The sequence below is a fragment of the Trichosurus vulpecula genome, chromosome 3 (genome assembly GCF_011100635.1).
Source record: "Trichosurus vulpecula isolate mTriVul1 chromosome 3, mTriVul1.pri, whole genome shotgun sequence".
NCBI lineage: Eukaryota > Metazoa > Chordata > Mammalia > Diprotodontia > Phalangeridae > Trichosurus > Trichosurus vulpecula.
The window spans coordinates 232,381,778-232,409,311 of NC_050575.1; the positions used below are offsets into that span (position 1 = coordinate 232,381,778).

Genomic DNA, 27,534 nt, shown 5'->3' on the forward strand with positions numbered 1-27,534 from the left:
AGAGGAGTTTGAGAGATCATTCAGTTCAATTGCCTCATTTTAGAACTGAAAAAACTGTGGCCCAGAAATGTCAACGGGCACAACCAGGCAGGCGGCAGACTTACCTCACATTAGACAAATAGTAAGTGGCAGAGCCAAGATTTGAACCCAGGTCTTCAGACGTCAAATCTTCTGACTCCAAATCCAGTACTCTTCCCACATCAATTGCCATAATCGCCCCCTCTCCAGACTCCTACAACATTTCTAATATATCTTACATATTACAATATGCTATTATTGTTTGTATGTATGCATCTTCTCCATCCAACTAGACCAGAAGCTCAGTCAGGTCAGGGACCAAGTCTTTGTTTCCTTATAACCTTCATAGTACCCTATCATAATGTCCTGCACATAACGCATCCCTAGAAAAGACATTAAAATATTTATTGCTTCAACATGCCTTAGGGTTTCTATTTTTTCTATTATAAACTAGAAAGTAATTGGGTACCTTTCTTTTTTCTTTTGCCAAAAGCAGTCTCAAAATAGGAATCTAAAATAAAGCTTGGGAATAAAGTTTCTGGAAAGTAACCAAAGTGAACATATCAAGCCTTTAGGTTATAGTACTTGCAAATGTTTCCATTAAAAAGAGTTCAATCCTTCCAGTTCCCTGTAGAGTTCAACCATATTTGCAATCAGGGCCTTTCCTTACACTTTAACATTTCAAGGAATTAATGATCTCAGTCTTAAATATTCCTTCCATTTATGCAAATAGTAACCGATCCTGGTTTTCTCATCCTGTGCAATTTGTTCACAAGATGCTCCATTAAAAAAAAAAAACAAAACCAAAAATGACATCTGCTATGCATAGGAAGGCTAGGTCTTTTTTTTTAATTAATATTTCATGGACACTAGTGCAGCATTTGAGCAGTTGTAGAATGAGATTTACAAGTGGAAAGACAGGGAGAGGTAATCTAGTCCAGCCTCTCATTTTCGGATGAAGAAATTGGGAGTTAAGTGACTTGTGCAATAAATATCATACAGGTAAGTAAGCAGCAGAGCTCAGATTCAGCCCAGGTCTTCATTCCAAATCTAGCTCTTTCCACTGTCCACTGTACTAGACTGCTGCTTTACTCTGGCTGTATAACTGACCTACCTCCTTTTCCAATTATGTTTCCTGAGTGATATCTCTTATGTCACTGCTTCTTATATGCAGAGGTCACCAAGGAAACACAATATCCTTCAGCTTGCTTTACGCCTATCGTGTGTCTCTCCAATGACCCTTTTGGTCACTCACATGCTTGATTTTTAAGAAATTAGGGTATTCCAAGATTCTTAACAATATGGCATCACCAAGAGAAAAATGGTATTAAATTTTTTGGAGGGGGAGGTGTTTCTTTAGGTGGAGTGGCATTAGAGAGTAGCCTGAGATCCTTAAAATCACTGTGAAATTTCTCAAAAGCAATTCTATTTACTCTCTAGCTTTACTATTGATTCTTTGGCAAAGGACCTTCCCACAGGTAAGATCTTAAAGTTAGATGGGACCTTGGATACCATTTAGTCCACCTCCCTGATTTCACAAAGGACAAAATTGAGACCCCAAAAGTTTAATTGACTCACCAGAGTCCCAAACCAGTTAGTTGCAGAGCTGAAACAATAATCCATATTTACTGACTTGTAAATTCATGCTTTTTTCACTATATCAAATTATTCTCACCACGTAGCCTATTGTTCTCAAGGACATTCAAAGGCTTATGGTCAGAGATGCAAAGGTTCAAACAGACTATTATGTCAAAAAGACTATTACGGACCCAGTGGGCATATGCCAATACTGTATTAATCCAAAGAACAGGATTCATTCTTGAGTTTGAGAAAAAAGCTTTTTAGGAAGATGGAAGTTGTCTTTGGGTCAAAGGACCCATATTGAGATAGGAGAAAACAAGCCCCTGGCTATTCAATTACCAGGGGTGGGGGGAACCTTCAGTCTCAAGGCCACAAGTGGCTTTCTAGGTCCTTGGTGCGACCTTTTGACTGAATCCAAATTTTACAGAACAAACCCTTTTATTAAGGGGATTTGTTCTGGAAAGTTTGGATTCAGTCAAAGGGCCACAATTGAGGACCTAGAGGGCCACATGTGGCCTCGAGGCCACAGGTTCCCCACCAACCTTTACCTCTGTCCACCTTTGTAGGGTCTGAGGCCTTGTAAGGCCTTGGGACATAATTACACTGGGACAATATAATAACAATCATGGCTCACAATTACATAATAATTTAAAGTTTACATAGTACTTTCTTCACAAGAAGTTTAAGAATTACTTCTTTTATTTTATACATAAGAAACTGATCCTCAGTTTCCAAAGTCATTTGTATGTAAAGTCCCTAATGAGGTAGAAGAATGAGAATTCATATCCAGAGCTGACTCTAAATCAAGTGCTTTTCCCCACTATCTGTCTATGATAACATAGATGCCTCTCAGGCCTTTTAAGGAACCCAGCCAAACCAGAAGAGATTAGGAGATTTCTAGCTGGCAACACAGTCTAAACAACAAACATTTTCACCTTAATTTTATGGTCACTAAGCATATTAACTTTCAGGCTCTTAAGCTCTCTGGGTCCACAACAGCACAGGATCCTACAATCTCAGAGCTAGAGAATTTAGTATAGTGCCTTGGCCCAGGAAACATAGTACCTCTATCAGATACTGTAAAACATTTGGCTTCATTTTGCTTAAGAAATACTTGTTCCTGTCCTTCCCTTTCCTCTTTTCCCCTGAACAGGAATTCATTGTCCTCTATAGTAACAGGGAAGGTGGGGTGGGGGAAGGAATGAATTGTTGGGTTTTTTTTCTTTTTTTGAGGATGAGAGTCAGGGCAATTGGGGTTAAGTGACTTGTCCAAGGTCATATATCTAATAATTGGGTCAAGTGTCTGATTTGAACTCAGGTCCTCCTAACTCCAGGGCCAGTGCTCTATTCACCGTGCCACTTAGCTGTCCCAGGAATGAATTCTGTTTTGGACATAATGACTTTAAGATGTCTACTAGACATCCAGTTTGAGATGTCTGAAAGGCAGTTAGAGAGGTGAGATTGGAGGTCAGAAGAGAGATTAGAGTAGGACAGGTAGATATGAGAATCATTAGCATAGAGATGATAATTAAATGCATGAAAGCAGGGTGAAATCACCAAGTAAAGTAAGATAGAGGAAGAAGAGAAGGCCCAGCACAGAACCCTGATGACCACCTATGGTTACACGGTGTGATCTGGAGGAGGATCCAACAAAGGAGACTGAGAAGCAATGGTCAGATAGATAGGTAGGAGAACCAGGAGAGAGTGGTATCCCAAAAACCTACAGAGAATCAAGAAGGAGACAGTGATCAACAGCGTCAAAGGCCGCAATAAAGTCAAGGAGAATGAGGATTGAGAAAAGGCCACTGGATTTGGCAAGTAAGAAATCATTATTTATTTTAGAGCAGTTCTAGCGGGCTGATAAGATTAGAAACCAGATTGTAAAGGGTTAAGAAGAGAATGAGAAGGAAAGACAGTGGAGGCACCTATAGTAGATGGCCTTTTCAAGGAGCTTAGCTACAAAGGCCAGAAGAAATAAAGGATGATCTTTAGTGGAGGTAGAAGGATCAAGTGAGGGTTTTTTCAGGATAGGGGAGCCATGGGCATGTTTGTAGGCAGTAGGAAATGAGCCAGGAGAGAGGGAGAGAATGAAAATAAGTGAAAGAGTGGGGATAACAAAGGGGGAGGGCAATCTGTTAGAGGCAATGGGATAGAATGGGATCACTTGAACAGGTAGAGAGGGTTAGCCTTGGCAAGGAGTAAGGCCATTTCATCATGTGAGAGGGGAATAGAAGAGAAAAGGGCAGAAGGAATATGAGTGTTAGGGGACAAAGAAGAGGGGACAAGAGGAACTTGAAGGTCTCAATTTTTTTCTGTAAAAGATGAGGACAGGATTTCAGTTGAGAGAGTAGGAGAAGGGGAAGCCAAGGGAGGTTTGAAGAAGGATGAAAATATTTTGCTGTGAATAGAGTAGTGAGTTCATAGGGGAGGTATAGTAGGGTTGCCTAGAAGCAGTGGAGCCCCTGCTGAGGTTATATGGCATAAAGGCGTAGTGGACCCAGTCAGAATGGTTGCTTGATTTTCTCCACCCTCATTCAGTAGCACATAAGCAGGACCAAAAGTGATGATTGTTGGGAGTGATCCAAGGCCAAGACTTGGCTGGGCTTAATTGGGAATATGATAACAGGGCTAGGGTTTCCAGAGAGGAGGACAGTGTAAAATTGTATTGGTTCACCAAGGGATCTAGATAGGGAGATGAGGAAAGACTGGCTAGTGCAGGGGAGATGGCCTGGCAGAGAATTGAAGGATCAATGGACTGGAGGTCACCATGCAGATGAAGAGTAGAGTTTTGTAAGGGAAAGGTGAAAAGCTAACAGATTATGGTTAGATAAGGGGATTTCAGAATTCATGAACATAGAAGTGGTACTGATTAAAATATAATTGGGAAATGTTTAACAAAATAAAATATAATAAATAGAAAATATTAATTTATGGTTTTCTAAAGTCAATACATGGCCTTCAGGGATCCATTTCTATTTGAGTTTGTCATCCCTGGTCTAGACTAACAGAGCTGCCTAGGAGTGCCCCCAGCCTCCACCCCCATCATCATACTGAAGACAAAGAGAGAAGGGCCCTGGCCTGGAAGGCTCTATAGTTACGTACTAGAGATGCACGTGGTGTACTAAAAAGTTGGGAAACCTGAATATGAAATAGACTACAAACACTTAGTTGTAATTTCCCTCTTTGAGGTAGGGACTATTTCACTTGTCTTTGTTTCACTAGGACCTGGCACAGTGCCAGCCCACAGACTTAATGAATGTTTACTGATTGACAGCTATGTGAACTTAAGAATGTCTCTCAATTGCTCCATACCTTTAGTTCCTCATAATACTTATACTTTCTACGTACTTCTCTTGTGGGGCAAATGTTCTGTAAAGCATTACAGAAATGCCTGCTATTGGGTTTTTTTGTTATTATTACTATTTTTATATCACCCTTGTAGCCTCAGTGAACCTCTCTGCATAAAATCACGTATCTAACTCTCACTACATGTATAGACTACTATAACCAACGCTACGACTCTAAATACTCCATCGGAAATGTTAGCACAATAAATACCCAACAGCATTCTGGAATATCCCAGAGAACTGGTCTGACCTATCCCTTCTATTGCTACCAGGCAACAGATTCTACTTCCTAAACACGTTTACCCCTCCACCTATGCCCATTCTTCCTACTACTAACCCCAGCCCTGGATTAAGATAAGCACATTGTATTTGTGTACACTGCATTCACAGTTTACCCCAACCATACAAACTGCCAAGACATCCTAATTGAAAAAGGAAACAAGAGATACAACTGAAGCATGTACAACTCTCTCAGATCTGCAACTTAAGTGCTCCTTTCATTTGAAATGTTGAATTACTAGAATGTTTAGAGCTAGAAGGGACTTTAGGGATCCCCTTGTCCAGCAGTTCTCAACATGAGATCTCCCCTTCAGGGAGAACCACGAATTCAAAACTAGTTTCAGAATACTAAAATGGCACCATAAAAAAAAGAGAAGAAATTCCCAGAAACAGACTGTTAATCTTTTGTCTTTGTTTCCTCATCATCTGGCTCACTGCTGGGCACATTGTTGTCTAATACAGTAAATATTGATAGACACAGACTACATAAACAAAAGCTCCTTGGAGGCATCTTTAATAATTTAAGAGAGTAAAGGGATCCTGAGAGCAAAAAGTTTGAAAACTGCTAAACCTGTCCAATGCCAAGGTCATATAACTAATTAATGGAAAAGGTGGGACTGGAATGCAAATACCTCTTCTCTTCCCTCTTCTCCCCCCAGAGGTAGATTGAAGTATTCTCAGATACAAAATTTTTAGCCAGCCAGTTAGGACTAAATTCAATCAGTAAGTAATGGTATTTGGATGCCAACTATGTGCCCAGCAGTGATCCAGATGATGAGGAAACAAAGACAAAAGATTAACAGTCTGTTTCTGGGAATTTCTTCTCTTTTTTTATGGTGCCAATTTAAATAGATTTTATTCTCCAGGACAAGAATTGTATTTCCACTTGTTTACAGTATTGATAAAGCGCAACGTTGTTCGCTTCACTCCCTCTGCACACATTCAAGTATTCAGAATGCCCAGATTTACACGGTCGCTTAAATGTTACTTTTAAACTGCTACTGCCTTGGCTACAAATTTGAATCCTTCAATTTTTGGAAAGCTGCGTGGAATGCTCTTTCTTCTGGTGTGTTTAGTCGACCTCTTCAATGGTGGGTCCAGAAGAAGCACCTCCAGATGGGGCTGCTCCACCCCCTGGGAACCCACCAGGCATGCCTCCTGGCATGCCCCCTGCACTCTGGTACAGCTTAGTAATGATGGGGTTGCAGACCTTCTCCAATTCTTTCTGCTGATGCTCACATTCTTCCTCCTCAGCAGTCTGGTTCTTATCCAGCCAGTTGATCATTTCATTACATTTGTCAAGGATCTTCTGCTTGTCCTCACCACTGATCTTGCCTTGCAGTTTTTCATCCTCTACGGTGGCCTTCATGATGAAAGTGTAAGATTCAAGAGAATTCTTGGAGGACACCTTGTCTCTCTGCTTCTCATCCTCAGCCTTGTATTCTCAGCCTCCTGGACCATGCGCTCAATGTCTTCTTTGCTCAGACATCCTTTGGCATTGGTGATGGTGATCTTGTCCTCCTTGTCTGTGCTCTTACCCACAGCAGAAACATTGAGGATGCCGTTTGCATCAATATCAAATGTTACTTCAATCTGAGGAACACCCCTGGGTGCTGGAGGGATTCCTGTGAGCTCAAATTTGCCAAGCGGGTTGTTGTCCTTTGTCATTGCTCTCTCACCTTCATAAACCTGAATGAGCACACCAGGCTGGTTGTCTGAATAGGTGGTAAAGACACAGGTCTGCTTGGTGGGGATGGTGGCATTATGTTTGATCAGAACTGTCATAACTCCACCAGCAGTTTCAATTCCAAGGGAAAGAGGAGTGACATCCAGCAGCAGCAAGTCCTGCACATTCTCAGATTTATCTCCAGACAAAATGGCAGCCTGGACAGCTGCACCATTAGCAACAGCCTCATCAGGGTTGATACTCTTGTTGAGTTCTTTGCCATTGAAGAAATCTTGCAGAAGCTTCTGGATTTTGGGGATTTGAGTGGAACCACCCACCAGGACAATGTCATGAATCTGTGATTTATCTAGCTTGTCATCTCTCAAGGCCTTTTCCACAGGGTCCAGTGTGCCACAGAAGAGATCAGCATTCAGCTCTTTGAAACGGGCTAGGGTGATTGATGTGTAGAAGTTGATACCTTCATAGAGGGAGTCAATCTCAATACTGGCCTGGGTACTGGAAGAGAGGGTACGCTTAGCACATTCACAAGCAGTGTGAAGATGGCAAACGGCCCTCTTGTTCTCACAGATGTCCTTCTTGTGTTTTCGCTTGAACTCGGCAATGAAATGGTTGACCATTCTGTTGTCAAAGTCCTCTCCACCCAAGTGGGTGTCCCCAGCTGTGGACTTGACCTCAAAGATGCCATCCTCAATGGTAAGAATGGAAACATCGAAAGTACCACCTCCAAGGTCAAAGATCAACACATTTCTCTTGGCACCAACCTTTTTGTCCAAGCCTTAAGCAATAGCAGCCGGAGTTGGCTCATTGATGATTTGGAGCACATTGAGACCAGCGATGGTTCCAGCATCTTTGGTGGCCTGGCGTTGGGAATCGTTGAAATAGGCTGGTACTGTGACCACAGCATTTGTGACAGTCTTCCTAAGGTAAGCTTCAGCAATTTCTTTCACCTTGGTCAAAACCACAGAAGATACCTCTTCTGGATAGAAACTTTTGGTCTCCCCTTTGTACCCCACTTGGACCTTAGGCCTGCCTGCATCATTCACCACCGTAAAAGGCCAATGCTTCATGTCTGACTGTACAACTGCATCATCAAATCTGCAACCAATCAGATGTTTGGCATCAAAAACTGTGTCAGTGGGGTTCACTGCAACTTGATTCTTTGTAGTATCACTGATTAAACGTTCAGCGTCGGTGAAGATGACGTAGCTTGGGGTGGCCCTGTTTCCTTGGTCATTAGCAATGATCTCCACTTTCCCTTGTTGGAAGACTCCCACATAGGAGTAAGTGGTGCCAAGATCAATGTCAACTGCGGGTCCCTTCGACATGGTAGCTGGGGAGTCGGGGGTCGTAGCTGACCACTGTGGAGGAAGAAGGGCTGCTGCTGCGCTGAGTCCTGGGAATTTATTTTCTAACCAAAGAAAAGAGCATGTTTCAGCCCCTCTGGTTCTTTTCTAACTGGATGGCTCTCTTTCCTTCTTTCTAAGAGCAATCAGGGTTAAGTGGTCAAATTTGAACTCAGGTCCTCCGGCCTCCAGGACCGATCTGCTGCACCAGCTAGCTGCTCCTGTCTTTCTGATTTTATTTATATCCCTAGTGCTTAGCAAAGTCCCTGGAATGTTGAAAAAGCTCCACAGCCTCCACTGATGGAAGGTTCACAGAACAGCCATCTTCTGTTGCTTTACCAAAGGACTGGGTTCCCCCTTACCCCCTCGTCTTGTAATTACTCTCCTTTCCCTCTCCTCTTCAGCTGCCTTTTTAAAGCTGTCTTCTCCCATTAGATTATAAGCTTCTTGAGGGCAGACAGAAACTGTTTTTTTCTTATTTGCATCCCTCATGCTGAACAAAATGCCTGCTAAATAAATGTTTACTGACTGCCTGGCTAGGGATTAACTAAGTGGTGCAGTGGATAGAGTATAGGGGCCTGGAGTCAGGAAGACCTGAGTTCAAATCCAGCCTCAGACACTTACCAGCTGTGTGACCCTGGGCAAGTCACTTAACCCTTTTGGCCTCAGTTTTCTCATCTGTAAAATGAGCTGGAGAAGTCAAGGTCAAACCACTCCAGTATCTTTGCCAAGAAAAACCCCAAATGGGGTCACAGAGAGTCAGATACACCTGAACAACAACAGAATGACTGGCTGACTAACAAATGTGTGTTGACTGACATGCACACATATAGGTACATACAAAATATTTGAGGAAAGACACTGGCAACCTCAGGGAGTGGGGGATTAGGAAAGCATTAATGTAGAAGATGGCACTTAAGCTGATCCTTAAAGAAAACTAGAGATTCTTTGAGGCAGAGATGAGGCAAAAGTACATCCCAGGCACAACGACGGCCAAAGGAAGAGAGGGCCTGTGTGGGGAATTGTAGCATGAAAAAAGAGATAAAATATATGTTAAGACTAGATGCAGGTTACACCAAATGTACCAAAAAAGCATTCGTTGGATTCACACATCTAAACCACAGAAACACATTTTGTAAAGAATGCATCTCAGAAGTGACATACGCTCCTCAGGTGAAATAACTACTTGGTGAAGAGTCTCCTTAGATACCATGACGATTAACATTCAAACAGGAGCTACAGTTTTAACGCTGGAATCACTCTGCATAAATCTAAATAAATGAAACAAGTTCATCTCCGGTTGGCAGCCCCACATGCTACTGACTTTCAGTTCTGATGTTAGGCACACATCCTCAAAGCTAGGTCGACGTAGAGACATTAACTGCAATTCAGTGAGGTGTGATGAGAGAAAGAATGTAAATACCATCCACTCTCCCAGGGGGATTTACGTCAAATCAAAGAAAGCATCTAGTTCTTTAATGGGTTCTCAATGATGAATATAGCTTGTATTCATATGTCATCTTATGATTACAAGTAATGTACTTTTATATCCATAATTTCTTTTGAGTTTTTACAAGAGCCCTGTGAAATAGATGATGATCCGAATATTACTGACCCCATTTTAGAGATAAGGAAACAGGTTCAAGGACACTGAATAACTCGTTCAAGGTACACAGTTGGTCAGTGGCAGGGCCAAGATATCAACTGCTCTTTCCTTCCCTTAAACCATGATGCCACATAACCAAATCTCTACTCTACCTTCTTCCTTATTTCTCACTGCCTTTCAGTAACTCTGCTGGCTGTTATGAAGGTGAGGCCCTGCTGATTACCCCAGCCATACTTCAATGGCTGTCTGTCTTCCTTCCTTCTCAAACTGTCTAAGTCTAACCATCATTTAAAGCTTCTACTTACTTTTTGAAAGCTGTTTCAACCTTTCTTGGAATTCTTAACTGTACTTACAACCAAAATCACACAACCTAGCGCTGAAATGTTCTGCCATTGTTTCCTCTACATATTTGGTATCATAAAACTGTGGCAGTTTAGTGTAAACGCTACAATTCTTTCATGTCTATTGGGAGGCTTAGTGGATTCATTAGACATGATTCAATAATTATTTATTATGCACCTACGCTGCTGTGTGCTAGGCACAGTGCTAAACTCTGGAGATACAAAAAACAAAAACAGTCTGCCCTCAAGGAGCTTATAACCCAATGGGAGAAAACACACAAAAGAAAGGTGAAAAGGGGATAGGGTACAAAGGTATGTTCCATGGAGTGGAAATCAATCAATCGATAAACATTTACTAAGTGCCTCAATGTGCCGGGCGCTGTGCAAAGCACTGGAGATACATACAAATGACAGACCTTGCCCCCAAGGAGCTTATGGTCTAATGGGAGAGACAACATGCAAACAAATATATACAAAGCATGCTGTATACAGGTTAAATAATAAATGAGTAACTTCTCCTTTCACTTAGCATGAGAGAAACACTGTACTTTTGCTTCACACGATGGTATTTTTTCTGAAGTCTAAGATTTATTTATTTATTTATTTTTACCAGATGGTAGCTTGAAATTTTAGGAATGAATGAAAAAAGCAGTTATTAAGCACTTACTATGTATGTACCCAGCACTGTACTAAGTAATGAAGATACAAAAGACAAAAAGAAAGGGCTGCTCTCAATGGTCTCACATGATAAGAAAAAAACAAGACACAGAAGGGAGTGGTGGCCAAGGTGGGGGGTGCTGGACTGAGAAGTCACAAGACAGAGAGTGGAGCCACAGGGCAACTGACTGACACGTCCTTTCCAGGAATGGTAGTGTTGATTAATATTAGTGTTGGTACTAGTCATGGAAGTAGAAGTGGAAAGGAAGCAGGACAGGAAGGATATTCATGAAGATGGGCAAAGAGAGCTGTATGACGGGTCTGGGTCAGATGGTTATGGAGAACTTGCACCAATCAAGAGGGCAGGGTCCCAGGATAGGAACTAGAGAACTCTATAGAAGTAGGGAGTCATGGCATGAAAATGGCCAAAGGAGAGTCATATTTATTTAACACAAACAAAATGTGAAAAGCAGTTCACTGTTTTCTTTGCTCTATAAGCCATCATTTAGCCAGCTGAGCTACTCACTCCAATATGACCATGCCAGTCTTAGCAATCTCAGGCATTTCAGAAGCACTTCCAGCTTTCTGATTCCTCACACCAAACATTTCTTGAATCCAGTAGGTGGCATATGTTTTTTTGTCTTTTTTTATTATTTCCATAACCAAAATTGGTCATGGAGGTCAGGCCCTTGAATGATTTTTGTGTCCTCTCATCAACACTCTCTTGGTCTATCAGTTTACCTTGATCAGATAACTAACAACCAAGCATTTATTAAGTACCCACTAAGTGCCAGGCACTGTGCATGGTGCTGCGGATCCAGAGACAAAGACTGAAACTGTCTCTGATCCCAAGAAAAGTTTACCTTTTATCAGAGAAGCTTGCATTCTATCTAAGCATTCTATAATTCCATTAAACTTTTAGTACTTGGGTACTATGTTGGCTCATATTCACCTTACAGTCAACTGAACTGCTCCAGGTCTTTTCACATGAGCCATAAGACAGCTCTCTAAAATCTTGGACTTGTGTAGCAGATTGTTTTTTAACCTAAATGAATGTCCTTACATTTATCTGCATTAAATGTTATCATGTTGGTTTTAACTCTTCTCAATCTTAATTCTTTCATTCATTATACTTGCTATCTCTCCCAAGATTTTTTTTGGGGGAGAGGGGTCATCAGTAAATCTAACAATCAGTATAAATACTTTTTAGGTAAAGTTCAATCAGCCATGAATAAGCTGAATTTTACTGTCATCCACCCTCTATTTCTCCTTTTTAAAATGTTTTTTCAATGTTTTAAATATCACTGTCACTCCCAAATAACCCCACTCCAAAATCCTCTTTTTTAAACAAAGATAATCAATGTGCATTTGTTAAGCATCTAATTTTTTATCAGGCCCTGTGCTAGGCACCAGAGATGCAAAGGCCAAAAAAAAAAAAAAATCCTGCCCTCAAGGTGCTCACATTCTAGGAGGGGAGACCACATGTGCATACATAAGTATACAAAAATTTGTTAAAAATGTACACAGGATAATTGGAGAGGACAGACAGAATTCAGTAGAGGCTGGGGGGGCAATGAGAAAAGGCTTTCAAAGAGAAATGGCATGAGAGTTAAATGTTAAAAGAAACTCAGGATTATAATTGGCAGATGTGAGAAAGTACAGTTAAGCAAAACAAAATGACAGTGACCCCATCTGACATCACAAACCTCATTCTGCATCTCTATATCCCAATTCTCTACCAACGCAGTCTATATTCTTCCAAGATGGTTACAAAAATAGAACAGGAAACTTTGTGATATACACCTTGTCAAAATCCAGACCATTATATCCAAGGCATTATCCTATTTTTACCAGCCTAGGAATTCCATCAAAAAAAAGGAAATGAGGTTAGTTTAATTCCAACAAATGATGAAGTTCATATTATAAACAAAGCACTGTGCGAGGGAAGACATAAAAGGTTAAACATTAAATCTCTGCCCTAATGAAGCCTACAATCTAGTAGTATATCTATAAAACAGAAATGCAAATAATTGTAAGATAAACTAGTACATAAGAATTTATGCTATTATTCCCCTGGCTGGGCCTCCTCACTCTACCTACCTGGCCAGTAGATGTGGGAGGTGAACCAATGGATTGAAACAATTGAGGAAAGCTTAATAGAAGACATGGTATTTGAGTTGGGCCTTAAAAATGTGTGATATGTGGACATGGGGGTGATACACATGACCACTTCTGTTATATCTACACTAGTCTTGGTAATCTTGGCCTTCTTCTCTAAGTAATCGCCAACTAGATAAACATGGAGATAAATACCACGTTTATTTGATAGATAAGTTCTAGAATCTGCAGTTTTTTAAAATGTTAGAACAACATTTGCCCAAGTTTCACTCTTCTGGAACTTTTCTTCTTCTCCCCAGCTCCTCAAAGATTACCAAAGGCACTTTACTCATCACAGCTGCAAGTTCTTTCAGTATCTTAGAATGTAATTTGCTAGAGCGTGACTCAATAAAATCAGTTAAGTGCTCCCTTGCTATCTCCTTACCTAACTTGGATGCAATCCACTCTTAACTATGCATTTTCTACCTTTCCCAAGTTGAAAATCATTCCTTTTCATGAAGAAAACAAAAACAGAATGGATATTGCATAATTCTGTGTCTCTGCCATTTGTTATTAACTGCCTGGTTCTTCCTTGTTCATTTTGGTTTGAATATTAAAAATTTTTTTAAAACATTTTTAAAAAATCCAGATTAGTTGCCTTTGGCATTTTACGTATTTATACTTCAAGTCATAAGAAATTCCTGAGTTATGCTACTCTTCTGCATACATTACCACTTATCCCAACAGAATATAAGCTCAATTGAATACAAAACAAAAAACAGTACTGGACTTCCACTGGGGAAAACAATGTACACAGGTCATTATCCACAAAATATAAACAGAGTAAATACAAAGTAATATGGGGGAGAGGGGAATTTAAAAAGTATGGAAATGAAGAATGGTCTCTTGTAGGAGGCTGTAACTGTACCGAGTTTTGAAGGAAAACAGAAATGCTTCCAGAGGCAAAGGACTGACTGTGCAAAGAAATGTACACATGGGCAGGATATGGGTGGGAAACAGGTCAATTTGGCTGGAACCTACAGAAGGGGAAGTAATATGCAATCAATTTGGAGAAGTAATTTGGAACCAGATCATGAAGGGCTTTACCTAACCAGACAGGAGTTTGTATTTTACTCTGAAGTCAAGAAGGAACCACTGAAGCTTACTAAACAGGGGAGCAACATAATCAGCCCAGCACTTTAGCGATGTCAATTTGGTATCTGTATATCAATTTGTTGACTGTTGCAGACTGTTGACTGTGAGACTGTTGCAATAATCTAGGCCAGAGTAGATAAGGGCTCCTGGATGCCAGAACCATCTTCCCTTTTGTCTTGGCATTACCAATGCTGAGCAGAGAACCTTTCACATAATAGGTATTAACAGATGCTTGCTGAAAGACAAGAATTCCTCTTTCTACCTTTACAACCCTGAACTCAGGGCAGAGCTCCCCATACAACATTTTTCTAGATCAGGGTTTCTTAGCCTTTTTTTGTGATGGACCCCTTTGGCAGTCTGATGAAAACCTGTGGACTCCTCAGAATCATAACAATACACTGCATTTCAGAGGAAACAAATTACACTGAAATATAATTATAAAAATATTAATATAAGCTTACAGAACCCAGGTTAAGAAACTCTAGATGTTTAGAATTTTTTAGTTTTTAATTTTTCAAAAATGTCTTGAGCCATATTCCCTTCTATAGTCTTTGGTCACTGGACTACACCTACTTTTTCTTCAGTTTTTTTTCTTTTGCAGTTTGTTTTCCTAAATATCAGGATACATTTGTTTGACAGCACCCTGACTTTCCTCCTTTCCTTGGCAACAACAAGCTCCCAAAGGACATGATTACCCCAGAGTTTCTAAGCACATTCCTATCAGCCACCAGCTCTTCCTTGTTGGTCAGAACTGGGGGAGGGGAGAACATTTATAGAGCATACTATCTACATTATCTCATTTGAACATTTCTCCTCATTGTTTCCTCTACATTCTGAGGAAAAAGTAAAGGCAGGTAAAACAGTCATTTGACACTACTTTTTTTTTTTTACTACCATGAGACAGACAATACAATTTCAGAGAATTGAAGTCTCCCTATCAATGCCAAATTTTGCCTGTGTCAATTCTGCAGATGTTTCATTCCCCCCGACTTTATTTTAACAAGTAAAATCTGTTACAGGTTTCCATAGAAATGTAACTTCTGTGGCTATCTCTTTTTATATATTCACGTACAAGTTTTTCCATAGTGTTTCCGTCCTCAGGGGAGTAGGTTTCTATTATAAGCACATGATTTTCTGAATAAACAATGCTACCCCTCTTCTCCTTTTATTAGATCTATTTGGAAAATCAGATCTCTTTGGCAACAAGTTACCAAACCAAGATTTCACTGAAGAAGCCCACTGGAAGTCTCTGAACTGACAATAACCTATCTGGGTTTGGCCAGTCTACCAGTTCTAAATCCACCTGCATATATCAGCATTTATCCAACATCTCGCCAGTTTTTTCCCACTAGAATGGTTATCCCCATTTCTATGATTTGCTACATGTATGATCTTGGACAAATTTCTGTGAGCTTCAGTTTCTTCATCTATAAAACAAGGGGGTTCTAGAGGAATAAGAGGGTTGGGTCTATGTGACCTCTCCCAGCTCTGAATATATGATCCTATGATCCTTCCTTTCCCTATTCTAATCATGAATTTTGCCCCACTCTTTTTGCCCCATATTTAAGCTATGTTAAAATTTTAAGCTTGCTTTAGTAGTCATACTTTGTTCATTAGGACAGACATCTGAATAATAAAATATATTGCATCCACCCACTCCCATATATACCTAACTCTTGAATTTTTGATCTTTTCTTTTTTTTCCAATATAAAAGATGGTCAGCAAATGAAAATTCCCTTCCTTAGGGGTCTTTTTCTTTTGTCTGTGTTTGTGTTTCAAAGCCATTCTAAGTTCTATAATATTAAGACTGGAGGTAATTTGGGAAGACTATACTCAATCAGAATAGCTTCATCAAGTACAGGAGTTATAATGATTTTAGAGAAGTGAAAATAAAATAGGTTTTGTTGTTTCTTTCTTAATAAACAAGGGAAAAATGTCTCCACCCACTGATAAGTCAAACACAGCTGAAAAAATTTAGCCCAAACTTCCCAGAAAAGGAAGGAAAAAAATCACCTTTGTGCTGAGATTAAGCTTGGGAAATTTCTGTCTAAACACATTTTTAAATAAATATGTACAACTGGGAATTTTTCTTTGAAAGGAGGACAGATGGCAGCTTATTACGGGTGGGAAAAATATTATAGAAACTGTTTCTCAACAAGAATTACAATAGCTGTTTCTGCAAACTGGAACCCACCAAGACATTTTTTTTTCCTAGAAAATACATCTGGTTGGGATGTCTAGCATCTTTTTGGAAACAAGAGTTCAAATAACATAGTTGTTTTTACAAGTGCTTATGGGGCATACTGATAGTCTTTTGGTTCACACAAGTGTCTTTCAAAAAAAAAATATATATATATATATACACACACTTAATAATCCTTCTGAAAATCTCTCCTTTAAGTCATCTCTCACAAGAAAGAATGCAGGATCTTGTTATATCCTCGTAATGTACATTCTGGGCTGCACTGAGAAAGAGTTTTTAAATCATTCTAAGTTTTCAAACCCTTTACAAGACAGCCCATATTTTAGCCTAAAATTATAAAACAACTTTTCCCATCCTGGAAGAGCAAATCCCAAACTCTATATTACAGAAATAACACTTTGCAAATTATTCAGTAAGTTTATATTAAAAATCTGTTATAAACTTGTTCCTATGATGGGTAGGGACATAAAAAGGATAAAAACACAGCACCAACCACAAAGATTTATGATCTACCAAATGAAACCACTAGACCACAATACAAGATAGTATATGACCAAGAATGAAATGCATTTATACGATGACTGACTTTGATAGACTTAATTTTTTTCAGCAATGCAAGGATCTAAGACAACTCCAAAAGACTCATGATGGGAAACACCATACACATCTAGAGAAAGAACTCTGGAGTCTGAATGCAGATGGAGGCATACTATTCACTCTCTTTTTCTTTTGTTGTTTTGTTTCCTCTTTCTCATGGTTCCTACCATTGATTCTAATTCTTCTTTACATCATGATTAATGTGAAAATGGATTTAATATGAATATATATGTAGAGCCCATATCAAATTACATGCTGTCTTGGGGTGGGGGAGGAGAGAGATGGGGAGAAAATTTGGAACTCAAAATCTTATGGAAGTTAATGTCAAAAACTAAAAATAAATAAATTTATTTTTTTAAAAAAGAATGAAATTGTGTGATTAAAAAACAGGTGCTGCAGTTCAAGGAGGACTAAAAGGAGAACAATAAGGACTAAAATAATCAGAGAAGTTTCAAACTTGAGCACAAATATTAAACAATTTAAATAAATCTAATAATTTAAATAAATATTTAACTAGTTTATTTTAAAAGATGGCTAGAATTTAGACTAGTGGCAAAGAGGAAATTTCCAGGCTGGAGAGAGCCCATGGCATGGGAAAACCCAAGCAAGCAGGAAAAAAAAAAAACCAAACCTGGCATATTGTATTTAGGGGACGAAGAGTCAGGCTGGGGAAGATCCTGTGGAAAGCAGTGAGAATTTTGCTTTCCTCATTGCTGAATAAAACAATGTACTGGATGGAGAGATTATTGCAGGCTGCAGAGGGTCCTAAAAAGCCAAGCATAATTTTATTCTGAAAAGAAAATGTAAAAGAAGGCAGCATTTTACATATACATCAAACTATAAATTAATGTGACTGATTTTTTTAAATGAGAACTTATATGTGCTAATGAATACTATCTTTTTTTTCAAAATGGTCACCATGGAAGGGGATACCCTATAATGATAGATAACAGTTTGGGACTCCTCCTTTTGGGAGCAGCTAGTCATTACTTTATAATCAGGCTTCATTTTTTCCCCTTATAACTCTTAAAAAGCAGTAATCCTAACTAGCTGTGTGACCTGGGCCAAATCATTTCCCTTTTCTGGGCCTTCCTGACCCTTAAAATTATGTGAAAGTATTAAACTTTCTTGGTCTAGATTCTTATATTTTTATTATGTTGGTGGAGAAATTACCAAATTAAGTGTTCATTTTTTTTGTTTTTGTAATAAGCATACCAGAACTTAAGCACCTGAGTGGTGTTAAATCCTTTAAAGTAGTCACAATGGGAGGCTACATATCATAATCTTCTAAGCTGGTGACACATGCTTTTGCATAATCTTTGGACAAATCTTTGTCCTCTGAGGGTGGATTGGGTTTTGGAGAAAAAACAAAAGTCACGAAGTGCCCAACAAAATGTGTCTAACTACAAAACTAGAAATAATTATTAGAGGGGCAGCTAGGTGGCACAGCAGATAGAGCATCAGGCCTGGAGTCAAGAAGATCTGAGTTCAAATCCGGCCTTAGACACTTACTAGCTGTGTGACCCTAGGCAAGTCACTTAACCCTGTTGGTCTCAGTTTCTTCATCTGCAAAATGAGCTGGAGAAGGAAATGGCAAACCACTCCAGCATCTTCCCCAAGAAAAGCCCAAATGAGGTAAAAACAACTCAACAACAAGGTAAGAATATGGCCCCATTAAGCAAAGGATGGCAGAAGGCATTCGGGGACCTGAGGGGAGACTGAAAAATTGGTGTTAGAATCTCAATGGAGAGCTTTCTGACATCTGAGCCTTTGTTTATTTAAAAGTTAAGACTTCCAGAAAGGGCCTTGGGAGATTCACATTTGCCATTCTCAAGAGCTCCAGGGGACAGCAGTCACGTAGCCAAGTTTTATCCAAGTAGCTAAAATGTTTCCTTTTTATTTATGATAAGAGTAACCATAGAAATAGCCAATACAAAAATTATTTCTAAGACCTATCTGAAAGCCCTGGATCTGGAGTCAGAAGGTCTGGGTTCAAATGCCTACCCTACCATTTATTAGCTGTATGATTCCAAGCAAGTCACTTCACCTATGTGGTGTTTGGTTTCCTTTTCTGTAAAAAGTGAAGATGATCTCTAATATCTCTTGTAGTTATGATCCTATAAAACTCTCCCAACCTCATAGCCCCAAGACATCATAGTAAAGCACATATGGAACCATTCAAGTATCAAAACAATTTTTGAAATGTTCTGTTTGCCAGCAAAATTCAGTATTCTGCTTCTTTAAAAGTCAAACAGTTACTCACTCATTCTAAATAAATGAATGCTTATTGACTTAAGGACATCAGAGAAACTTTTCTGGCCATGTGGATAAGCCATCATTCATAATTCAATCAACTGCCATTTAATAAATAACTATACTGAATGCACTAAGCATTGGAGAAAGATGGAAGGGTAATTACGATGTAGCCCCTGCTCCATGAACCTTACAATCTAGCAGGATGATTTAACAGAGATAAAAATAAACAATGCTATAAGGTATAATTATAGAAAGACTATCAATAATTATCAAACCAGCGATAATTTGCATTAGCACAGCAAATGAAACAATGGACCAAAAGTGACAGGAGACCTCGATTCTGGTCTATCTAACGGACTAGTTATAGAACATTAAACATGGCTCCGAACCTCAGTTGTCTCATCTGTAAAATGAGCTATTAAACGAGACCACCTCTAAGGTTCTTTTTAGCTCTAAAATTCCATGATTTCAAAGTGACAGGGTCAAAGCTGAAAGTCTCCAAGCTAAGTCTGCCTCCAAGAGTAATAATGAATGTGCACTTGTCCACTGTGACAAAAGGGCTAAGTGACAGTAACTGGGGCAAGTGTGGGTATGCAAATGTCCTAGGCATCTGCCTCTCCTGCCACTAGCCCAAATTCCCCTCATCCTCCAATCCCCAGAATAAATTTTGTCTACTTCAGAGAGCCACCCCAGATCAAAATCAACACTCTAATTTTCCCTTTTTCGTTCCCACCCCCAACTGATAACACTCATTTCTGCTTTAACTATACAGCAATTCTGGATGTCTGGAATTGTCCAAAAATAAACCTGGCTGTTTTGCTGAATATTAAGTATTCCAGGGGAAGGGAATGGGGGGGGGAAGAATTTAGAGCTCAAAATCTTGGAAAAGTCAATGTTAAAAACTAAAAATTAATCAACCAATTTTTTTAAAAAAAGTGTTCCATTAAGGGAAGTATTCAAGTAAATGCTGGATAACAACTGTCGAAGATTGTATAGATGACTGGTACAAGAAGTGGAAGGTTACGCTAGATGACCTCAATGGTTCCGTCTAATTTTAGCAGTTTGAATCCACGGATCCAAGCTCGGGGAATGGTGTGAGCCACGCCAGAAAGGCAAAGACGAACAAGACATGGTCTCGGTCAGTTTGTGTGAGAAATTACTAGGGAAGAACACTAAAGAGTATAAGCACATTAGAGGACAAGATACAAGAAGCAAGACAAGAAGCAAGGAGAATAAATGTGGCTGAAGTACCAAAACTAGATTTTTTTCTTCATGCCTGTTTTTATTAAAATGTAGTACCTGGATTCTACAAGAAAAAGAATTATCAAACTCCCCTGTTATTTAGATATACAGAAAAAGAGCTAATACAGTCGTCATCAGTGCCACAAAGTATCCCATCAGGTGCTCACCCAATCCAGAGATGTTTATTGCTTTCACCGATTTCTTCATTTTGTAAAGAACTGTACGATCCACGTCCAAAGCCTGAAAAAAAGAAGACATTTTAAATGGTTATAATCCAAATTCTAATTGGGTCACTGCCATCTTGTAATCCCCTTCCCCCACACCCTGCTTCACTGGATTTCTCTAATCTACTTTAGAGGACAAGATACAGCACTATTCTCTGGGGCAACTTCCAACATAAGGCAGGAGACAAGAATCTAAAGTTAGAAAAGAGATCTGGATTCTAGTCCTAGGTTTATCTAACTAGTTGTATGATCTCAAGCAGGTAGTCATCCTTCCTTGAGCCTCGATTTCTCTAGGGGTTCTCAACCTGGGTCCATTAACTTGTTTTTTAAAACATTTTGCCCAGGCATGGCGGTTCATGCCTGTAATCCCTGCTACTGGGGAAACTGATATTGGATGGTCACTTGAGTTTTAAGCTGCAGTAGTGCTAAAACCAATTAGGCATCTACACTAAGACTGGCACCAATCTAGTGAGCCCCAATAGCTGGGCCTAGGAGGCTGCCTGAGGACAGGTGAACCAGCCCATGTTAGAAACAGCATGTAAAAGCTCCCATAACTATCAGCAGTTGGGATGAACCCATGAATGGCCACTGCACTTCCAGTCTGGGTGAGATAGGAGACCCAGTTTCAAAAAGATAATAAAAATAAAATCATTTTTTATAAATACTTCAAAATAGTTGGCATCCTTTGTAATCCCTTTTATTTCTTGTATTTAAAGACATTATTCTGAAAAGGGGTCAATAGGCTTTACCAAATTGCCAAAGGAATCATTAAGGTTGAGAACCTATGGGCCTGGAGGGTCTCAAATTTCTTTCTAGTTCTAAAATTCTATAATTCTGAATCAGACTTTATCTCTCCAGCCCCTGGAACCAAAAATCTAGGCAGATGCATCGGTTCAGAAAATTTCTGCTAAAGAGACAAAACTGGGGTGAGGCGAGGCACACCAGTATGAAAAAATTAATTCTCTCCTGACAAGACAGAAAATACTCTGTACAACTTAAGCTAACTCAAAAGATTTCCTCCCACATTATACTTCTATACTTGGAAACAGCCCCCATAAGCATATACTATGCAAAAATAGGCATATGTAAAATAGCACATATGTAAAAATAGGCACGAGAAATAATCTAATTTTACTAAGTTCAAAAGTGAGGAAAAGAGTGTTAGCCTCTAATGTAGGTTTGAATGCTTACTGGCTAAGAAACAACAGATGTTATTTTCCTGTTCTCTGTAAAGCAGAAATACTGCGATAAAGGTGAGACACTACCTATAAAGGTAATTTTTAATTAAAATATGGCAGGTGGAAAAAGCAACTAGTCATCTTCCTTCTGTACATTACAGAGTTATACCTAATTAAGACCAAACTTCAACAAAAAACACTGGGATAATTAATCAATATGGAAGGCTGAAATAGTAGTAGGTTCATTCTGCTAACATACAGAAATTGTACCTAAATAAATCAAACTCAAAGAACCAGAAGGTGGAGATTTCCGCACATCTGAAGGTGTCAAAGGTTGCAGAAAGTTTAGAAGGATGTTGTGTGAGAAAGGCCATTAGATTCAGCATTAATGACATCACTGGTGACCTTACTGAGAAATCTCTGTAAAGGGAACGGAAACCATATTGCATTGGGTTGAAAAATGAGAAAATGTAGGTTAATCTAGTATAGACAGTTTTTTCTAGTAGTTTGGTTGTAAAAGGGAAGAGAAAGACAGATATTTACTTGGGGGGATGATAAGAGTCAAGTGAAGGGTGGGTTTTTGTGGGGGTAGGGGTGAGAAAAAAGATTGGAGAGATTTGGGCATGTGTGAACACAGCAGGGAAGGAACAAGTAGATAAAGAGATGTTCAATTAGTTAGTCCTCGGTCTCTCTGACTCTGTCTATCTCCCTCCCCCTCCATTCCTTTGGAGACAGCAGTTTCAGTTGAGCCTAAGGCTGGAAGCTGGAAGACAGATGTACAGACAGCTTTTTCTGAGAGTTTGGCTATGAAAGGGAGGTGAAAGGGAAAAGGGCGTGGCAGAGTCAAGTGAAGGTTGGTTTTTGGTTTTTGTTTTTTTTTTTAAGGATGGTGGTGGTGGTGGTGTATGTTTATAAGCTTCAAAAAATGAGCCAAGAGATAAGGAAAGATTGAAGACTGGAATAAGAGGGGAGATGATTATGGGGGCTATGTGCTAAAGGAAGGGAAATGACCAAGGGTATGTGTAGAGGGGTTAGCCTTGGTGAAGAGAAGGACCTCTTTGTCATCAGAGATTAGACTAAAGAAGAAAGTGAAGTGGTATATGAATGTAATGGAATATTATTGTGCTATAAGAAATGGTGAGCAGGTACACTTCAGAAAAACCTGGAAAGACTCCTATGAACTGATGCTGAGTGAAGTGAGCAGAACCATGAGAATACTGTACACTGTAACAGTCACAATGTACAATGACTAGCTTTGGTAGACTTGGCTCTTCTCAGCAATACAGGGATCTAAGATGATTCCAAAAGACTCATGATGGAAAATGCTGTACACATCCAGAGAAAGAACTCTGGAGTTTGAATGCAGATAGAAGCACGCTATTTGCTATTTTTTTTTGTTGTTTCGTTTTTTCTTTCTCATGGTTCCTCCTATTGGTTCTAATTCTACTTTACAACATGATTAATGTGAAAGTATGTTTAATATGAATGTATATATAGAGTCTATATCAGATTGCATTTTGTCTTGGGTAGAGCAGAGGGGAGAGAGGAGGAGAAAATTTAAAACTCAAAATCTTATGGAAGTGAATGTTGAAAACTAAAAATAAATAAATGATTTTTTTTAAAAGAAGAAAGTAGATGTGGAAGGGGGAAGAAAAGGGGGATTTTGGCAAAGAGACTTTATTTTTTCAGTAAATTATGAAGCCAGGTTCTCTGCTGAAATGATTAGGAGAATAAAGGAGTGGGAAGTGGGGAAGGCTTGAAGAAAATAAGGATCATGTCTTCAAGACAAGTCAATAGAAGAATGAGTGGGGCTTGGAGCGACAGAATATACTGTATATAGTAAAGTTACTTCCCTTCTCTGGTCCTCGATTTCTTCATCTATAAAAATGAAGAGGCTGTACTAGATTATCTCTAATACATATTATATTATTTATATAATTATTATATATAACTATAGCTCTATAATTTTATGATGTTCTGTAACTGTCTATATTACTTACTGTTCTTAAATGCAACTAAAAATGAGGGAGTCACAAGATGTAGAGAAAGCTCTTAACAAGACCACTTATTAGGTTTGCTGGGCTCAAATCTGAAACTACAAAGGAAGGGATGGGCATGAATTCATGCTTCGTATAGACAACTGTTAGAACAAAATAGAAATGAAAAACCCAATTTTAGCCAATTTGTCTTTCATCCTTTTCTCTTTTCTAATCCATCTATTCTCCATTTAAGTTCAACCAAAACTGGGGATGATGCATGAGAAGAAATGAAATTTTTAAAGGTAGTAGGAACTACATATGCTAGTACACTTCTATAATCCCTGTTACTGGAGGTCAAAGCAGATGGGTTGCTTGAGTTCAGGAGTTCTGAGCTACATTAGGGCTAAAGTCCAATGAGTATTCACCTTAAATGGGACTAATATGGTGAATCCCTGGGAGCAGAAAAAGACAGGAGGCTGCCTAAAGAAGGCCCATGTCAGAAAAACTGAGCAGGTCAGAGCTTCCATACTGATGCACAAAAAGATATAGTTCCCAAATAGCTGCTGCACTTCCAACCTGGGCAAGACAGGGAGATTCAGTTTTAAAAAGGGGGGGGGGGGGAGAATAGTAGCCTCCAAATATCTGTGGGCTTTTCAGCAATGATGAAAGGGCAGAGATTACTATAAAAGGAACCAGAAGGTATTTTCAGTTCAAGATATGGCATGAATCAAAGCATGGAGTGTAAGTTGTGATGTAGTGGAATTACCACTAGACTTTGAGCGAAAAGATCTGGTTTTGAATCTAGAGTCTACCATTGAATAGCTGTATAATGCCTTAACAAGATTCTTTGTTCTCATGACAAACATTTTAGGAAAGCTTATGTGTCCCCCTGTTTTATGGTGCACTTGGAATTAATAAAAAGAGGATCAAAGTTAACTGTTATTGCATGTTTCAAAGAACCTGGTACGATTTTTATAGATATATTCAAAGCACTGTTGGAGGAAAGCTTTTCATAGTCAACAGTAAGCAAAGTGAAATTATATATTTTCTATAATTTATGGTCAGTCATATGACTGTAATTGGATCTGCACAGTACCTTGGTACACAGTAAGAACTTAGGTTCTTGTTTTCTTTATTTCTTCTTTCCTTCCTTCCTCCCTTCTCTTCTCCCTCCCTTCCTTCTTTCTGTCCTCCCTCCCTCTTTTCCTTCCTTCCTCTCTTCCTCCTTCCTTTTCTCTTCCCTCCCTCCTTCGTAGTTGTCCTTGAGATGATGCGATTAAGTTGTGTTTTTTGCCAAGATTTCTTTAAACTTGTTTTTCTCTCCACTTCTCACTACTGAGGTGACATTGTTAAGGTGATATATTATTTTGAAAGATTTTACAAGCAAGTTTATATTCCAAACCAGTATTATCCTTAAATAGCATATCTTTCTGCTGCCAAGCAGAACAAGGATTTGTCGGCCTTGATGTTTCGTAGGGATTGTTTGGGATTTTTTAGTTTTTGTTTTTGGCTTCTTTATTGTAACAAGCGATTTTCATTTATTGATCTTCCTAAGGGAAGAGTGGTTGTTTATGTATATTCTTTTATCCATTTCCCATTTTTCAGCATCGACAACTTGTTTAAAAATATTAAGCTAGAACTGTTTTAATTGTGCCATATCTATTGTCTCATTTTTATTCTTGTATCCAATTCAATTGATCTTTGTTCTAAAAAGTTGTCAATCTGATCATAAAAATAACCAATAATAGTTAGCACTTTATATAGTTCTTTACAAATATTATCTCATTTAATTATCACAATAACCTTGGGAGGTAGGTGCTATAATCCCAATTTTACAGATAAGAAAACCAAGGCAGAAATTAAGTGACTTGCTTAGGGTCACCCAACTAGTTAAGTGTCTGATGCGAACCTGAACTCAGATTTCTTCACACCAAGTCTGATGCTCTCGCCATTGCACCACCTAGCTGCCTCTGATAATATACAAACAAGGCAGATCATTGCTATCATATCTTTGACCCACTGGTATTTCTCAAAACCTCAGAGATTCATGGTCCCTTCACAAACACCTAATCCAACATTCTCCTTTTGTAGAAAAAGAAGATAACATCCAGAGAAGTTAAGTCACACAGCTGATTAGTGCTGGATCTGGGACTAGAACTTAAGTTCTCTAGACTTTTTTCACACCACCAAGTAAACTTCTATTTATTAGCACTAAGCCACTTAACTTGGTCTTGTGTTTTGTCTTTTTGACCCGCTCAGGCTTAATAGCACTGGAGAGCAAGTAAATACGAAAAAAAGTTTCATTTATTTTACTCATATATCTGTATCTTCTTGAAGGGAAGAGGCTAGTACACAGTTTGATTTTGTCACTATCTCAGCCAGACTGCACAATAAAAGAAGTGAGGAGTGAGCAGATGGTTGTCTTTCTATCCCCTACCAAGGGATATTTCCCATCACCGCCCCACTTTCTCCTCAGCAATTAAAATTACAGCCCATTTTTTCATTAACACCTTAACAATCTAAGCAGAGACTAATTACCTTCCTTCCTCAAACACTTATTGAGTATCTGCTGTGTACTGTGCACTGAGCTAGACATTAGGGGAGATATAAAGTTTAGATAAGGAACTTGGTAACTTCCCATATTTCAAGCCCTCATTCTCTAGACTAATAATAATATTAACAATAGCTAAGATTTACACAGTGCTTACTATATGCCACGTACTACGCTAAGTACTTTGCAATTATTGCCTTACTGATTCTCACAACAACCCAGCATGCTGGATGTGACCCTCCTTCCAAAAGCATATCAGTTGTTAAAAACAAAATCTTAGTTCCTTTTAAGAGAAGCTTTCTTGAAAAAGCTGGAAGAAGCAACATCAACAGGCACAGAACCAATCACGATGTGAACCTTTATTCTTTCAAAATACATTCCCAGGAGACTTTCAATAAGGGCACCCCAGAGTTAGATTCAGATAGGTAAGAATGACAATGCTACACTGATATGAGCCAATTACCCTAATTCTATTAGAAAACCATTTCCTAAACAGTTTAATAAAAATAAAAATACACCACCTTCAATATCATTTTGAACCTAGGTATAAAGAGAACTATCTTGGTTTTATTCTAGCTTGTGCATTCGGTGTGTATCAGCCTCTTCCTACTCTGTGACACACATTTAAATTTGCTTAGATATAGCATTAAGGGCTACTTCTCTGTCTAGCCATATTTCTATCTATACTGCCACCCCCAACCACATTATAAAACAACTAAAAGAATGATGACACAAAATTACTGTCAATGGGTACAGATGATAAACAGAGCTTCAGACAGATACATCCATTGTGGAAGGAGAGAAACTGCCAATGAGAATACAAAAATAAAGGAAAAGAGAAACCAAGAGGATACTGTCAGGTACCCTAGCTATATATCCTCTGGGAAGTGATTATGTACCTGATTTAAAAAGTAGAATTCTACTGGCAGTGGTGATTTCTAAGCCTAGCAGCATTGTCCTAGATAATCAGAACATACTAGAGGCTCATTGGGGGTACATTTCATACATAATAAAGGATATCAAAAGCTTCTCCCACTGAGACCATAGTATATGCTAGGAAAATGAGCAAACAAAAAATAAAATTTGACCATAAAAAGCTACTATAGTGATAGGGAAGCCCAAGACGTAAACTCAGAAGACAACAATGTGAAAATACTATCCCCTCACTCCCAACAAAAAAGCCCAAAAAGAA

At 39.0% G+C, this 27,534-nt stretch overlaps 1 protein-coding gene and 1 pseudogene across 6 annotated transcripts in view; both read right to left on the bottom strand.

Annotated features, from left to right (window-relative positions):
* Positions 1-27,534, bottom strand: part of ASAP2 (ArfGAP with SH3 domain, ankyrin repeat and PH domain 2) — a 256,386-nt gene that overhangs the window by 147,362 nt on the left and 81,490 nt on the right. For all 6 annotated transcript variants that reach the window (XM_036752234.1, XM_036752235.1, XM_036752232.1 and 3 more), the window contains exon 2: positions 20,578-20,650. In XM_036752234.1, coding sequence (XP_036608129.1) covers positions 20,578-20,650 — 73 coding nt within the window. The remainder of the gene's footprint in view (positions 1-20,577; positions 20,651-27,534) is intronic.
* LOC118844361 lies at positions 6,297-8,237 on the bottom strand (annotated as a pseudogene).